General features: G+C 41.6%; 1 protein-coding gene across 1 annotated transcript in view; it reads right to left on the bottom strand.

Annotated features, from left to right (window-relative positions):
* Window positions 1-12463: 12463 nt before the first annotated feature.
* Window positions 12464-18484, bottom strand: part of LOC114878276 (lateral signaling target protein 2 homolog) — an 80948-nt gene continuing 74927 nt past the window's right edge. The window contains exon 4 of the mRNA XM_029191887.2: window positions 12464-17935. Within this exon, the coding sequence (XP_029047720.1) occupies window positions 17519-17935 (417 nt within the window). The 3' untranslated portion in view covers window positions 12464-17518. The remainder of the gene's footprint in view (window positions 17936-18484) is intronic.

The following is an 18484-nucleotide window of genomic DNA, read 5'->3' on the forward strand; positions in this document are numbered from 1 at the left end:
AAGAAAAATTCTTGAATACGATAACCGGACAGCGAAAGAGTAAACACGTGTTGAGGAAGAGCTACTTGCCTTTTGATGCGTGGACGAAAATACATCTCAAAGTACCGGACAGTTCGCGTTAATCTCTTCGCTAAACCGACAAGAAGATGGCTCTTTATCGTTCTCGTTTACACGCGTGAACGACGCCCATCACAGATTTGCATGTCGTCATTTGGATCAAGTGTTTCCATAAATTTCACGTACCCGAACGTTTCTGATAGGCGGTGGCAAACATGGGGACGTCATATTTCGAGGTATGTAACATACGAACGGGAAACGTGTCCCATAATTTCTGACTTACGAGCGACCGTTTAGAAACGTGTTCGAACGATTTCGAGAATTGTTTCAATACCATCACGATTTTATGCTTCTTCGAAGTGTGCCGTTGCTTTCACACCTTCGAAATCACCTTATTATTCCTTTTATCCCGACTTCCGGCTAATTTCCACTTTGAATATATCATAGAAAAGCACGTAATTTGCAGTTGAATACACAACGTCGCGTCGATGGAAATGATTTCACGCGATCTTTCGTCGGTTTAACGAGCGTGACGAAGGACCGTCAGGAAGGCGAGTTTATTAATAGAATGATAAACAACCAGGACGCAGATGCTGAAATTAGATGTAGGTTACGAGAAGGAAAAGCGTGAAAAAAAGTCAAAAACAAGCGAGCAAAAATATTGCAAGCTTTCGTGCTTCTGTTGTGACGTGGAATTTCGAAAAGAGGAAAGTCGAGGATAATTTAACCATCGAAACCTTCGGAATGATCCAAAAGAAACCACACCTCAACCTTGATAAATTTTCATAATTTGGCATATTAATGCCTCTCTTCCTTCGATCCGACGTTTCCCTCGTGTTTCAACATCGCGCTATTGCGTTAGCATTGTTTTAAATTAAACGTGACGAGAATATTCTTAACAACATATTTTACGACAAAAATACACAATCGTTATGATCGAATCCCTGAAGAACACCTGCGATCATCAATTTTCCCTTTTTTCACTCTATCTCGATAATTCCATCATTTCAAGATTAATTATCGATTAAAGTGAATTTGTTAATTTTCTAACAAAAGCAACGTTAGTTTGACCAATGATGCGGCTGGGAGAGTTGGAGGAGGAAAAGTTGAAAGCGACTTACCGGATCGAGATTTATCGGGGGATGGAAAGTTGCAGCAGTTTCGCCAACGATGTTCCCTATAAATCACTGTCGTCGAATATTATTTACTCGGTGCGGGAGGGTCGGCCTGTTCCCCTTTGCTGGCGGACTCCATCTTAGCGGCAGCAAAGCGGAAAAAGACACACCCTCGGCCAACACTCCTGCCAGTCGAACTATCCTCCTCTAAAACGAACAACTCTACGTTGCTGGAAATCATTTCTCTCCTCTTCTCTTCTCTTCGTTGGTAAACATAATGATAGGATGTTCCATCGGAACTCTGAAAATTTCAATTTTCAAATGAATAAAATAACAGGAGACAAATACTGTATAACGTTGGTGCACGTCTGACTTATGATGCCTATTTTCACTGTGACAGTCGACGTGTTTATACGTTTAACAGGAAACTTCTGAATAATCGTACATTCCTTCACAGTGTCGTATTTATACGTTCTAATGTAATATTTTATCGTATCTTTATGTCTCACGAGTTATTGTTAAAATATTCTTGTTTTCAAATAAATCTTCTTAAATTGTAATATTTCTTATTTCGAAGGAAAAGTACTCGAGGAATATATTATAGTTAGACCGTCGCTATTGGTAAATTAAGGGTGGTTGTTAATTACGTACAAATTATTCGATGCAATTAAGGAGATGTACGTCGCGCGAGGCACATTTATAATCGAAACGATGCGATCAAGCGAGGGCCAGGCTGGATTTCATCGCTAAAATCGTAACAGACGTGGCCCATGGCCGTCGAAACGAATGCTGCTAAATTTAAATTCCAAACATTTACGATGTTCGCCTCTTGGAAAAAAGCAGCACCGTGAATCTCGAAGAGAATGATTTTTCTCACTTGTTCCTCGGATACTTCCTGCGTTAAGCTCTTTGCAGCCCTGTATATTTATCCATTCGACTTCGGTCAGAATTTCTGATTTAGCTTCTTTATTTAGATCCATAGGCACCCCTTTTTGCTCGAAAGAAATCATATGGAAATTGTGTTTTGAAAGAGGGTTTGGACAAAAATCTATTTTCTCCTTGTGTTTATTTTAATTAATAAGAATGTCGATCGGCTTTCAATTAACGCAGGAGAAAATTTAAAGCTCCTTATAATTTGTTAATAAACAGAGAGGAGTGTTTGAAACGATCCGAATTTGATAGGAGAGGTTTAATTAAAGCTCTTAGCTTCATGGAAACGTTTAGATTGCCATTAAGTTTGCGGACGGTACTTAAATTTGCGCTCGAAGCGGGGTCACTTAAAACAATCAGTGGCGTCTCGACGGCCGGCGCAAATGGAATACCTGTTGCTTTTAACTGCCTCCCACATCGAGCACCAATTCAACGACGACGACTTTACAGACCCTTGCATCGTGTTTGGAATCTTGGCACATTCATTATGTCTAAAATACACGGTGGAGACGTTCTTCTCTCTGTTTGTTTATTAAACCAAACGAAATTTTCACCGTTCCTCATCTTTTTCTTGCAACAATTTTCCTCGAGTTTGTGCAAAATAGATTTTTCCTTCGTGACGTCGATTTTCATTTATCAAAGTTTCCATTCAACAATGTGCGAGATGGAAACGCCATCAGAACGTTTTCAGAGGGTTGTGATGATAAATTTACATTCCCATCGTGTCAAGGCAAGTTTACGCGAAGGGTCAACCCTCCGGTACACCCGTGGATTAACGTGTTTGAGTATGGTAAATGCGGTTAACCCTTTCCCTCGTGTGATGTTGCGTGAAAATCGAGTTTGCCAAAGCGCACTGACTTTCTTCCCCTGTTGAAACAACTTTTTTCCCCTTAAGACACGTGAGAATTAGACGTCGAGAACACGCATACCAGCTTTCACTCATGATTTCTTGCGTCAACAAAACGGGTAGCTTGAGGGATAGCTTTTCTTTATGCTTTCCAAGTGAAAAACTCGAGGAACGATGATTTTTCTTCGCCTCTGCTCGAAGACGGATTCTTTCGAAAGTTTTTCCACCGTTGGATGAAAAAGTTGAAGAATCGTTTATCTTTGAGATTTCTTCTATCGACGGCTGATAACGGTGGGGAATAATTTTTCTTCGTAGTTTTACTCCTACTTTAGCACTCGAGATTCTTCTTGTCGAGCTTTTGTATCGCGATATAATTATGTTAGCTGCGAAATTCTCGGTTATAAACGAAGAAGTTACTCGCAATGTCGAAGTGGTATTTCGGGCAGTGATTAAGACTCGAAGAATTTAGGGGCAAAAGTTGGAAACTCGATTTCGCCAAAGCCTGATTTATAGGAAGCTTAAAATTTCAGCTAAATACTTGGCCTAAAAGCAACTTTGTGTTACCGATATAACTTAAACTGTGCTCGATTAGTACTGAAAATGGCTGCTTCTAAAAGTAATCGAAGAGGGGAGAAAAATTAACGAACACAATTTCAGTGATCTCTGTTTCGATGTGAAGTTACAAGAGCCGAATTGCTTCCACGAAATACGGGATTATCCATCAAAGTGTCGAGTTGAACTAAATATAACGAAGAGATTTCGTACAAAGTAAGCCTCTGAAAGGGTTAATACGATTCTCGGCAACCCGCTACTATCCCTCTGGTCCCTTGATTTTCTCTTCTCCCGCTCGCTTTTCTACCAGCTACATGGCTAAGATCCAGAGAAACGTTGCCGCTATATTAAGACAGCCTTATATAACGTTCAGTCATATCCGAGCGGCTATCTGTATGAACCTTTAATATGCTCGCGACTTCCTGCCCGCGTAGTACGCGACGCTCGCCCACTAAAGACGACGGCCGTTCCACGTCGCTTAATTAGATTTTCCGAGAAACCCCCTGTCGGGCGGATCCACCCGGGCACGGATCGCGAGGCCGACTTCCGGTTGCCCTGTCAAAGATAGCTGTCGCGGGGGAGACAGCTGATCTCCACCGTGAAAACGGGACGCTTCGCCGCAACGCATTCTTGGTTACGCGTCAATTGGATAGGGAAAAGGGAATAGCAGGAGATATGAGGAATGACCAGGAAACATTTATAGGGTTAACGTGATTAACGCGTGATTTTCCATTGGAAATTAGCAAAGGGTGCAGAGAGATAAAATTTGGTTCGAATGGGAATTTCATTCTATGTGATTTTCTGAATTTATTATATCCTTTGCAAATTTCACTGTCACAGTAGAAATGTTTGTGTATAATCAGACATGAGATTTGTTTTAATCAAACAGTTTCCTAATGAACGAATTCTATCGAAATTTGAAAGATACTCGAGCTGAGAAGTTTGGAAAACTTAATGGATGAAAGCAAAGTGGTTTGATGCGATAACGAGAGGAAAGTAATCGTCGTCTAATACGAGCCACGATGGCTCCAGGGAGCGGATCGTATTTTAACTCAACTATTCTCTTGGTGGCAAGCAAATGTCCAGGCCAATTAGCAGTGAACAGAGTCTGCTAATTTGCGCGTCCAGTGTGACACCATGAGTTACCAAGCTATCCGATCTAATCTAATCATTCGATTGTTCCCGTGGGTGTAGAACGTTCCGTGACCGTCCTCGTTAGAAAGCTTTAATGATGAAAATGCAAGTGGACGAGAAGGGAAGTAGAAGCAAGAAATAGACTCGTCATTTTGCAATTCAATGAAAATATTCGTTGATAGGAGAAAGATGATAGTAGAGTGAATCCGAAACGATAAGAATCTTCTTTATCTTTTTCTCTTGGTAAATACACTACTGGTAGGGGAATTGGCGAGGTCAAAGGATTCTACTCTCTGGCTTTCCTCGAACCCTGGATTGTTTGTTCTTTCCCGATTCCCGTCTGCTCGTCTCCTTGCTACCACGGTTTGTTTGAGTTGGCGCCACGGAAATCGCAAATACATTCGACCAGCCACGCGATCGTCCGGAAAGAAAATATCCAAACGGCACCAACCTAACGATCTTCCACGCTCTGATATCTTTCGGGACCCGAATTTTTAGTAAAATAAAAAAGAAAGAAATAATTCATCGAAAACAGCTTCGGCATTAGTTCGGAAGTTGTGTCGATTTTTTCAATTCCTTTTCTAAAATTAATTTTCATTCCGATACGAATTTTTTTGTATGTTAACACATCAGTTATATAGAAAGATTCATAGTTCGGTTAGAACGTGTAAACTGACACGTGGCTCTTATAATAACCGACGAAAATGAAACGAGTTTAAACGATTAGTTTACGCAATAACTATTCCACGCATCTCGTTGCTTATACAATCTTCTATCATTATTTTTTCTTTTCGTTTTAACAGATGTTTGCACGTTTAAATTGAATTGGCAGACTTTGCGCCACGTCCATTTTCATGGTGCTATATAGGCAAAGCAATTTTTGATCAAAGAGATCATGATTCTGTTAACCAAATAATCATTCCTATAAAAATCTTTTTTTTCGTATTCTTTTTAAACATCGTAGCAGAAATTTTGAAAATTAAGAAAGAAATATTGATATAAGATTTTTCTTATTATTAAATAAAGAATTTCAAAAATATTTGTGATCAAATAATTAATTTCTTCGGGACCTTATCATTTTTTTTTCTATTTTGTCTGACAGCTAAATATTTGTAGCTAAGAGGAATTAGAATTGTTGAACATAGAACGATAGTTAACGTGCTAACCAATTGAGCCATCTAGACTATTACTACTCCTTTCACTCTTTTTGCCTGCTCTAATAAGCTTAATATTTCAAATGACTGCCATCCATAACTCACTTAAGCGGACAAATTAGCTCTCTTAAGATCGTATATAAATCTCAAAACTTGAAAGAACATTAAAGCACGTTGACTACCACGGTGATCACTGGTGACCAACCATACAAATTAAGTTAAATGAAATATTTCAAAGAAACAAGTTTTTAGAAGTTGCTTAGAAGATATTAATTCAGTCCTATATTAGATCGTTGCGACGGCGGAGGATCTATCGGGCACCATTTTTCATTAGAATATTTCTATAAATTCTAACCATCATTTGTATGAAAAATAAGGAACAATCTTAATTTTAATTTACAAACGTCACTTAGAAAATATTCTTCAAGCACATTGAAATTCGCACATGCTATATTTATGAATAGAACACTCGTGCAATGGAAATTAAAGGAATTTGTAACTTTTGTTTTTACAATGCAACTTAACCCATTTGCTACCACGATCCCCAAATGGGGATTTGAATATATATATATATTTTTATCACTTGCAATAGGATTATATTAAATAAAATGTTAAATAAAAATATAAAAAATAAAAATTTGGCAGTTAATGGGTTAATGATATTTAGAATGTCATTAGAAGGTACACATGGGGTTATTTTATAAAAGGTCATCGTGTGCGTTTCTTCCACTCCTCAACCCTTTCACTGCACCCTTTATTGAATAATAATCGCAAGCTCGATAAATGATATTAGAAAATAATAATAATTAATTTTTAAAGTTCTTAAAGAAAATTTTCAGTGTCTCTTTGGGTTCTCGATTCTCGTACGCAGTGAAAGAGTTATATTTTTAAGTTTGAATCATAGCAACGAAAATGAAAGTCGAAGAATTATAAAAGTATCCTGTTACCGCATTACTTTAAATGTATTTTAGAAAACAAATTCATCGCTCCAATTAATGTTCTACTGAAATAAATTGCAATTAATTGTAAGATCTCAAGCGAAACGACACGCGAACAATGTTGATAAAACAAAAACAAACCATTGCCTCGTGTGGCGAACGAAAACTTGCAAAATCATACCTGATTATTCGTCGATGAGAAAGGAAAAGTAAGAATAAGAGAATTGGAAAGAACGTGATTAAATGATTTATCACCGTGTCACTGGCCGTGTCGAGTTCAGTGGTCGATTACAAAATCCATGAAAGTCGAAGCGAGGGTGGACGCCTTGATGCGAACTGACTGCCGACGCTTTCATTCAAGAAGGCGTCGGCGGTCGTCGCGACGCCCTTCGCGCAAGCGCCCACCACGGTGGTATTCTTTTTTTCTCTTTCTCCCACTTTCAGCCATATGTATGTAGAAACATACGCGCGTGCAACGCGGTCCTTGCGTCGAGTTACCGATTTATTTCAATTAATAGAAATATATCCCGCGATATTAATAGGAAAGCACCGCGACAATTATGATCCTGTCACGAAAGAAAATGAACCGAACTGCGTTTCAATTAGCGTCAAAGATTCGTACGTTTTTCAATTAGGGGATGATAACACTTGTGAAATTAAAATAAATTAAAGTTTGAAAATTATTGTCCGATAGTTTGCAATTTAATTTAATGTAGTTCGCGAGCAAATCCAGTGGAACAATACTAAACTTTTGTACGGCAGAAAATGAAGGATGCCAAGAAGTATCGTCGTTGATTAATAGTACGTTCTGGCGTAGCAGCTCGTCGTGCAGAATTTCACGACTTGCAGAAAACGTGGGAATTAATCAGATGTAACCGCAATTTCGTGAAGTCGAAATACTAAGGTTCGCTAACTTCATATCTCAACGTCTTCGTGCGACTCCGCAGTCCAAGCGAATGGGGTTGAAAAACGAACGTTTGCCTGTAATTTTCCTAGCGTGTCGCACCGTATTATAAGGGAAGTGGGTTAATAACAAGCGAGTAAGTTTTGCCTCTCCGTCTCTTGTTAGGAAATATCATTAATTTAGACGATATAAACCGTAGTGAATTGCGATAAAGAAGAAAGTGAATTTCTTAATGGATGGAATGTAGAAGGATTCGAACGCCCCTAGAAGCTTCTGCCGGTCAAAAATAGACGTGGAATGACACGGGGAAGCGGATACCGTAATATTTTAGTGTCGCCGAAATAAAACTCGCAGCCATCTGGCCAATTATACGAATGCATAAATTCGAACTGAACGCCGGCCTCGAGAAAACAAACTTTGGTCGCGTTTGTCCCCGTTTACGACTTCCGATAGATCGATCTTCCTTGTTGAAAATCGATAGCACCTTCGTACTTCCTGGCATCTTCGTTACCTGTTTTCATCACAGCATTCTATATAGACTTTACCTTGTAAAGTAACATTTAAACTGTTACTCTCTACGAATTAGTATGGAAGTTGTACTTGTTCCAATTTATCGAATTTCAACCCCAAAAAATGTCTTAATTTTCTTCGTTCCTTCTGTACGATTCAGCTGGTGTTGATCGCGAAGGACAGGCGTCCAACTAAATTCGTCGGAAAAACGAGCATCAGAGATTCGAATATCGCGGCAAACAGGCGTCGCGATGCTTGCAGACGTCGCAACGACCGATCTGTTGAGCGACGCGCGAGAAGATTATGCCGGTCGGCTTCGTTTGATCGCATCAGATCCGCTTCTCTCCTTCTCTCTCGGTTGCTGAAGAGGCTCGAGGAGATAGGTCGGTTCAGCAACGTCTGCAAATAAATTAGATAGGTTAACGAGCCTCTGCTGTGGTTCGGATCCGTTCAACCTTCCACCAAATTACTTTTTCAAGCCTTTAGCGAATCGTCGATAGAAATTTGGCAGGGTTCGTATAAAACGATCAGCGGGATATCATGAAAGTATACTCTTATTTTTCATTTATTAATAAATTCATGATATTTTCATATTAAATCACTTCCTTTCAACGCTTTCTCCAATCCCTTCTTACCGCCAGCAGTTGTTAATTCTAACGTAACGTTCTCAACGTGAGAAGAGTACGCCGCATTTCAGGGTACTTCCGTTTCGGTGACACAGCATTTCCGGCGCACGCGCTACCAACGAAAAGAGGTCAGCGCTATGGCAAGCATCAGTTAAATCAGTGACTTCGGGATACAAGAAGTTTAGACATGCCTTTGTTCGCGAGGAGTCTGGATTTAGGGGTCCCAGTTACCCCCAGGCACAGCTAGGTCTGTAAGTCGGTATGACGATCGTGCCTGTTTTATCAGTCCAACATTCAATAACTGTTTGATCTTATAAATATATATTATAAATACTAGTGGAACGCCCCGTGCTATGCACGGGGAATTAATGAGTTAAAACATGACTTATGGGCCTCGGCTCAACCTTCTCAGTTATTTATTATTTTTTTGTCTTTAAGCAGCGACTTTGCCAACCTTTTATCACTGCTTCCCTTACATGTCTGCATCCTTAACATCCCTGTATCCCTTATATCACTACGTTCCCTATATTCCTGCATCTCGTATATGCCGGCATTCCTTATACCTAGGCATCCCTTACACCTCTGTACCCTTTATATCTCTGTATCCCTTACACTCCTGAATTCTCCCTACATCTCTTGTATCCTTTCAACCCTTATAATAAATATATTCTAAATAAAATACTTATGGCCACTGGTTCGAATAAAGGTAAGTAAAGGTAAGTAAAGGTAAGTAAAGTCTCGTCAAAAATAATTTTAAATTTAAATATTTGCAAAATTTAATTCATTTTTTTGCCAGCAGATGGCGCTGATCCAACATCGAGATTTTAGTTCACATTTTTCCCGCTAGAGGGCCAAAATTTCGGCAAACTTCAGTTCCTTTTTTCGAAACCAGATGGCGCTGATCCGACATCGAGATTTTAGTTCACATTTTTCCCGCTAGAGGGCCAAAATTTCAGCAAGCTTTAGTTCCTTTTTTCGAAACCAGATGGCGCTGATCCGACATCGAGATTTTAGTTCACATTTTTCCCGCTAGAGGGCCAAAATTTCAGCAAGCTTTAGTTCCTTTTTTCGAAACCAGATGGCGCTGATCCGACATCGAGATTTTAGTTCACATTTTTCCCGCTAGAGGGCCAAAATTTCAGCAAGCTTTAGTTCCTTTTTTCGAAACCAGATGGCGCTGATCCGACATCGATCCGAAAAACGGGCCCGCGGGATCGAAACAATGTTGCAAACACCTAAGCCGGTCTCCCGGTTTGCAGCATTGTTGCGCTCGAAAGATCAAGTGCCTCACAAGACGTGAAAAATTCTGTGCCGAGTGCTCGCCGCGTGCCCAACAATGTTGCAAAACGTGGGCTTGGGATCATGCGTTCGTGGCAATGTTGCAAACGCCCAAACCGAGCCCCGCGGTTTGCAACATTGTTGCGCTCGAAAGATCAAGCGCCTCACAAGATGCGAAAAATTCTGCGAGGGAAGTGCGCGGCGCGTGCCCAACAATGTTGCAAAACACGAGGCCGGGATTGCGTGTTCGCGACAATGTTGCAAATTGAAAAACGGTCCCGCGAGATCGCAACAATGTTGCAAACGGCTAAGCTGGGCCTCGCAGTTTGCAACATTCATTCTTAGCCACTGCTATGGTGAATCGGGTGAGGGCAGAGATATCGCATTCACAAGGTAAGGCAGGGAGAGACGTCTATTTCCGAACGGGCGGTGCTCTAAATTTAAACGACACCATCCGCCCTCAGTCTCCGGTGCCTGCCACTTCCTCTCTTCACGTCACTTTCGTTAAGTCGTGGCCCAACATGCTTCCTGCGTTCATTAGATTAACTAACTAGGCAAAACATCGATCTTTTTCTTTTATTTTTCTGAATAGTTATTCTTCTTCAATAGCAAAAGGCCCTCTTTTTTCAAGGCAAATAATAAGTAAATCAAAGTTTCTTCTATATACAATTGTATGCTGCAATAGATTTTGTAGATATTAAAAATATTTTATTACGTATTCCAATAAATTTATTAATTTATAATTAATTTATACCTAGTTCTTCATAATAATGGTGATAATCATATTTCTATTCTATGGGATATTTTCTCAAACAATATACAAATTATTTTTAGTCCTTTACTGCATTTTGCACACGTTTGACCATCTGCCAGGGGATTATCTGAGAAAAATATGAATTAATTAATATTAATCACGTAATCGATCTTAACGTCATCTATACAGAAACGGTGGAAACTATACGACAACTTACCGCCATTGCTTTCGAGGACTCGTGACTTACGGGGTCCCTGACACCCCATCATGAAATCAGGACGGTATACAGAGAGCGCCATCTATACACCGGGGTCCTTGATATCCCAGTTGCCATAATATCGGTATGCAAGCAGCATCGCCGGTGCTTCGGGGTCCCTGAAACCCCAAGGTGTATTATGTCAGTATGCAGAGAGAGCCACCGATGCATAGGGGTCCTTGACACCCCAAGATGTATTAGAACGGTTAGTAAAGAGGTCACCGATGCATGGGGTCCCCGACACCCCAAGATGTATCAGGTCGGTATCCAGAGGGCGGCTTTGGCACACCGGGGTCCCTAACACCCCTGGATGACATCAGGTCCGTATGAAGAAGGCACAATCAGTATAATAATCGTCCTCTAATTTTTCTCCGGAGTTGATTTAATTTATTTTATTTATTTTCTTTGCTTATTGAATAAGTTCATCGAAGGGGAATAACATTTATGATTGTCAGTGCCGTAACGAGGGCGTGGCGATGAAGGCGTCCGCCACGTGTGCAACTGGATTTGGGCGTAAAAATTGATCGGTAATGCGTTGAGTAGTTTGAGCTGTTTTTGCATAGATGGCGCTACGTTCGAGAAGGGAAATACACCATCCTACCTCATCGACGTCTAAAGCCAGACTGACGCGTTTCAACTTCAGTGTCAAGCCACTGATTTATAGAGGTAGCTTCCATGTTTTCCAATCTAAGTTATCATAATTTTTAAATACTTTACAACACTGTAATCAAGGCTTAAAAATCGAAGTTGGGGCAATTCAGATGAATAGTATTAAACATTCGTTTTTTTTTTCAAAATGGTTTTCTTTATTTTGTAGAAAACTGCGTGATAAGTACACCAATAATCTTGCAATGTCGAAATGTTGCCGATTCACACAGGGGGCACGAAGGGGACTGTCCGGAGCAAGTTTTTTCGATTTATTAATTACGCTCGTTATTGGTCAACAGTCTTCTTTTTTCATTTTCGTGCCTCTCCTGGTCCGAACAGCCTCCGAGAGGCCCGAAATAATGTGTTTTGCTGTTTATTAGCAAGCCAGAGCAGTGAACAACGAACATCGTGTTATTTTCTTTTTCTTTCTCTTCTATGTAATACAATTGGTATGGTTTCTACTGTATAAAAAAAAAAAATTGAGAACCGTTTAATTTCCTCGCAAGTTCGTGGCACGCTCGAAAAACACGAGATTCTTCATACGAGTAACATAGAACAACGAAAAATCGAGAAACACGTGTAGAAGAAGAGGTTCGAAGAAGAGGAACACATCGCGAAAGATCCTCTTTCGCGCGCTTTTTCTTAGCTTTTGAATCTCGCGCCGATTCGAGGGCCGTTATCGTGCGCGATTGGCGCGACTTTCGAATCATGTGAAATCAATTCTTTCTTTCTATTTTTAATTCTTTTCGAGATGACTTGCTTTTTCTTTCGGTAGAAGCGATCTACTACTTTAAATAACACTGTTCCTACAACATCGATCGATTACTTTGAAAAAAGTTTCTCCAATTTCTCGCTCGCATATAATTTTCTTTTTTTTTTCCTCTCTCTCTCTCTCTCTCTCTTTCTCCCCTGCTCGTACATCACGACGACAATGAAACGATAATTAATTCGACTCGAATTACGTACGTTGGCTAGTGGTTCTTCTTACACGTCTTTTTCTCTTTCATTTCGAATATTCCAATCGCACAATTTCTTTCGTTTCACGCACGCGCACAATCATCCTTGAACTCGGTACCGTTTCCAACACGTAGAAACCTTAAACCCCCGTTAAAATCAAGTAAGACGCTGCCGATCCCGAGAAATCACGAGACGGTGTAAAAAGAATAACTTTTTGATTCTCAGATTTCCATCCATATCAGTCTGCGGGTCTGTGCATCGTTTCAATTTCGATCATCGCTATCGTTCACGACCGTTTCTTCGATTACCTAATAACAACGAAAGACGAGAAGAAAAACGAAGAACAAGAAAAAAAGAATATGATTTACACTCCACGACGAGCGTCGAGTTCCGTAACATCGGCTGATCTTTCGCGTTGCTCCACGATCGAACGGTGAAGAGAAGAAATCGTTTCGATGATAATAGAGCAATGAGAAATCACCGAGGTAGAACCATGTTCGTCGTGGGAAAAGACTAGACACACCAATCTTATCGACAACGCGAATTTCTTTTTTCGCCTTCTTTGTTTCGTTTCTTCGCTCGGAATCACGCGAACGCGTTTCAGAATTTTCAAACACCTCTCTCGTGAAGAAAATAAAAGAGAAACCACAATATCCACGCCTAATGATAATAAAACGACCGATCGATTTCATCCCCCGACAGGACGCACGGCTCAGCATGACTAGATGGACCGGAAGCGGCCAGGTTCTCCAATTTTTTCGATCTTTCGACCTTAACCGCGATCGAGATCAACCTGAGACGCTTCCGAGAAGACGTACGAACGATGAGGACCAGACAAACGGGCTTTCGTTCGCTCTCTAAAGCTTAGCTTTCCTTGCTAGAGCAAGTGGTACAATATTACTGGTAGAAAACTATACTACTCTACTCTAACAAAGATTAGCTTAGTGCCTTGGTTACATTTATAGAGTAAATAGCAAAATAACTAGCGCTGGTACGTTTGAATAGTGGAAGGTTAGTGGCAGAGTTACTTTATCACGATGAAATCCTACTCTAATAGTTTTAGCACTCTATCACCCATTCGTCTAATCATTTATACGAATATAGTCAATTTTCCTACTAGCACTAGTACATTATACCGTTTACTCTCTCGATAACAGGGATCAGTAATCTAGGCTCAATCCTCGGAGTGATTTTTTAATTGCCTAAGGAGGAAAGAAAGCTTTCCTAATTCAATGAATTGTTCTTAGCCAATAGATTCTCCCTCCTTCGAAACTTTGAAATTTTTCGATAAAAAATTCATTTTAATAATAAACCTTGGCTACTAGGAGCGTTTGGAGTGCCGATCCAGCGAGCTAAGCCGTTCGTCTTTTAGCCAACCGATTGAAGAGACTCGTGTTGAAAATTGTACGCTTCGAAATCGCGAGCAGGATCGTATTTAACCCGATCGCATGGAGATTTGTATGCGGAAGGCCACAAAAATGATCGGTCTCGTCGCTCGTACCGATGCATCGTCCAAATAAAGAGCCCGAGCGTCGCAACGAATCGTTGAATAGTCACGAATTAACATTAAAATCGTGCTCGCTAAGAAATTTCTATTCGACTCGCAGTGAGACGAGTATTTCGTTCGATTACAAATATCATTTCTTTCTCTTTTCTCTAAAGATCCACCACGATAACGGTGGTCGTGTTTAAAAATTCGATCTATAAATCGATAACAGCGATTCTTTCTTTCTTTCTTTTTTTTAATTTAACCGAGGCTTGCACAAGACCCATATATTTTGGATTTAGACATACCTTTCACGTATCTGTTTCCTCTATCATTCATACGAACACACACACACACATACACAACGATCTTACAGATTTTCTCATCGATCGCAAAGGACCAAATTATCTCGTTAGTCCGTTATTGTTCGTTATTCATTTTTTTTTTCACGCATATATCTCATTTTTGTTTCCGCTCGAACGTATTTTTTTTATCTTTGTTTTACATACAGAGAATACGATTAATCTTCATCACCTAATATTGCATGCGCGTGAACACATTTTTGAAACGATGGAAAGAGCGTGCGCGCCTCTCTCTCTCTCTTCCTCTCTTTTTCTTTCATTCTTTCTCTCGACGAGAGAAACGGTCGACTGCGTCGTGTTGTAGAACTGCCCGGACATTTCTCGGAAAAGAACCTGTGATACAACGTTTCGCGTACACCTGTACAAACCTGTACCCGTGTTTTCTTCGTTGGTAAATCGGTTTTGCTTTTTACGCGTACTTTTTTGGAAAACGTGCCTTCGTCGCTCGATTTCGCGTGCTCGTGACGCGAGGCCAGGTAAAATTGAAAAAATACACAGCTTGCTGTAGAACTTGTGATTCGAAAAAGAAGGAAACGGATGAAAATTGTTTGAATTTGAATTTGTAGGTGTTCGTAACGCTGGCCTCGCTTGACACGCGTGAATCGAGAGAAAAAGTTGTCGGTAATTTCATTGTAAATTTAACCCCTTCGTCGTACGGTTTTAAGGATTACAATAATTGGTGACTTCTCGTGAGATACTTCAGTAGTTTCGCTCTGTCCCGAGGTCGAGAACCGAAATCGACGCCGTAGTCTGTTTTCTTGAATGGTTTCGAATTCGTCTACAAAAATTTGTCCTAAATGCACTTCTAACAAAACATGACTGTAATAAATAAAATTCGAAAATCTTTACGATAATTGAGCAAAATGATTTATTTAAAGAAGAATCATCTATGTGAAAAATAAATAAAGATGGATCGTCGAGAGTCGGTTCATCGACGAGTCAGATCTCGTCCTATTTCGTCAAAAAACTGAAGCCTTATCTATCTGAATAATAATAAAGTAGCATTATATCAGACATCGTGCGAGCCATTCGAAACACAGCGAGACTGCGTCCAGCAAGCATCGAGCGTCGCGACGCCCTCCTCTTCCTTCGACCGATCGATGTGCCCCGATTAATTTCAACCCCTCTCATTATCCAACGTTTCGATCCTTCGCTCTCGTTACCAATCACTAAAACGTGAATATCGATCATTTCTCTCGTCGCGTCGCATCGAAAGGAACTCTCTAGGCTCTCTTTTCTCTCGTGTGTTTTTACGCTTGGGTCTTCGAGAAAAAGAAGAAAGAAAGGAAGAAAAATAGAGAGGGTGGGTTGTTACACAAGAGGAACGCGAGAATCGATGGACGGAGGAGGACGAACACACGATTTTTCGTCGATCGGTAAACCCTGAAGAGATATCGACGGGTCGATCGCAACGCTCGAAGCGAGTTCTTTTTTTTTATAATAATAATAATAATAATAATAATATTTGTTTTTCACGGAGGCCTCGAAGCGTAACGCGTGTCCCAGGGCGATTTCGTAACGGCCCGTCCAACTCGTGTTTATGCGTGGTGTAAGGTTTAATTACTTTTTAATCAAGTATATAGAGCATATCATTTTTAGTCGTAATAATTATATTGATATTGAACTACCTAACCTAATATTTACAGAGTTGCTTCATCATCATTATCATCATCATCATCATCGTCATCATTTTCTTTTCTTTTTTCTTTACGCTCTTGGCACTACTTTTCCACTGTCTCGCCTCACTTTCGCTCAGCCCGTTCTTCCTATCACTCTCTCAGACACTTGTCATCGTGGTCAGTCGATCGCATATAGAAAAAACAAGAATTGTCTCTTTCTTACCATTGCCATGCGATCTCAATGATAATAATCAACCCGATCAGGACCATCTCTATCTTCTAGCACGTAACACGCTCCGCGCACGTCATACAACAGCAAATACACTCATTCGCGCGAATATTCATTTATCCTAGCGTCTGGCAGCTCGTCGTCTGCTTTCCACGTGTGTATAATATATATTTTCGTTTGTCTCGCTCGCCGGGGCCGCGGCATCGCGAATTAATTCGCCAATAAATAATTTGCTAAGTCTTTTTCGCAGTGAAACAGAAAACTTCCAAAAAACCTCGGACCAATACTCGACACCGTTCTTCTCAAGATCGTCCCGCGTCGTTGTTTTATTCTTGGCCGGTGCGCGCGTTGGATTTTCATCGTTTCGCCACCCCCATCATCCTCGTTATTTCTTCTTTTCATACAGGGACATTGCTCAAGGTGTTCGCCTGTCTATCCTCTCCTTTCTCTTTTTCTTCCATTCGTTTCCACAGACACATTCATGGTCCACCGTGTTTGCTACCTCTCTACGAACAACGAACTAAACTGTCCTCGCGTCTGTCTACTGCTTTGGAATCGTCTGAGATCTAGGCTAGAGACTGGCCTGTTAGGATTGCCGTATTAGCCGACGGGAGCATCGTCAAACCGTAAACCATATCGAGGGGACCACCAACGTATCCACCGACACCGCGAGCTTAACCCGAAAATTACGATCCCTGGTACCTCGGCTGTTTTGTCCCGGGCTTATCAAACAGCCAGCCCTCCGGTTGAAGGACCATTCAGTGCGAAAGTGGAGGATCGTTCGCCGAATTGTCAGTTGGTCCTCTCTTATTTTCTCGTTGAAATTCTCTCTCCGCGCACCACGCCTAAAGCCAGCCAGCTTCGTCCGTGTAATTTTAAGCAGGCATCATCAGCTGGCCGAAACCGTGTACGAAGTTTCTGCTGCGAGTCAGTCTTGAGGGATCCTCGAGGTCTCGAGGATTCTCGAGGGCAGAACCAGCACGACGATCCCGGTGCCAGCGTCCTTCTGTTCTTCGTTAGCATCTGCCGCCTTTTGTTCAGGCCGATCCGTGCCGGCTCGTAGCCGTTTCCACGACATCCTTCGCCGTCCGTCGACCTCGAGGAACTCTCTCCTCGGCGTCGTCATCGTGGCCTCGAGTGCTCTCCTCGGCCGCGCCTTGCATCAGACGTGGTGATGGTGCTGGTTTTGTTGCGATTGTTGAGGCTGTTGCTGTTGCGGTTGCGGTTGTTGTTGGGCTAACGGTGGTTGCGGTTGATGTTGTTGCTGTTGCGGATGCTGACTCTCGTCAGCCTCGCAAGGCACCACCGTTAGGCTGGAGAGATTGCTCAGGTTGCTACTGGACTCGGAGTAACTGGACAGGGTCGGTCTTCTGGGCGGCACCACTACGGCTGGCGTCGAGCTACCAGGACTTGGAAACTTCTTAAACACCTTCATCAAGGAACTGCCCGCGCTGTGACAGCGTATCCGATCAGGCGCGTCCAACAAAGCGGACTGGCTTCGGTAAGGCGGCGGACTCTCGCTGTCGAACACCGTCCGGTTTGGCGGCGGTCGGACACACTTCTGGTATATCTCGCTCTCCTGAAACATCGAACGGTTCGCATTACTTTAAGTTGAATGGAAGACACTGACAGTGAGATAGACAGCACGTTGAAAATTTTGAGAATCGTTGAAAGAATGATAATTCTCAAAACTTTCAGCGTGTTTCTCGTAATCGAACGATATTAGACTATCCAATATTCGAAGAATTGAGAATCGATACTCGAGATCTTGACGAGTATCGATTAAGCGGAATACGCGTGACCTCGCTTAATATTTGCACACGCTCGCGAATGACGAAGCGCAATAGCATACCCGACGAGAATCTCCGGCGAGCGCGGAGGAGGAAGTGAATAAATAAATATTTTTTTCGGTCGTTTGCCGAGCGCCCAGGAAGTGAGGTACATTCAACACCGGCGCGGCGCGGTTAGGAGTCCAGCGTGCCTCGCGACGTGGGTTACACGTGTAGGGGCGTAGAATTACTGAAATTCTAACCCGTGACCCTCGAGCAGTCTCGAGGGCGCGCGTGTTTTAGCCCGATGCCGGCATCCAGAAGCCACGACAGGGTAGAGAACCCGATCCCCGTCGCCG

This window comes from Osmia bicornis, chromosome 6 (genome assembly GCF_907164935.1).
Source record: "Osmia bicornis bicornis chromosome 6, iOsmBic2.1, whole genome shotgun sequence".
Taxonomy (NCBI): Eukaryota; Metazoa; Arthropoda; class Insecta; order Hymenoptera; family Megachilidae; genus Osmia; species Osmia bicornis.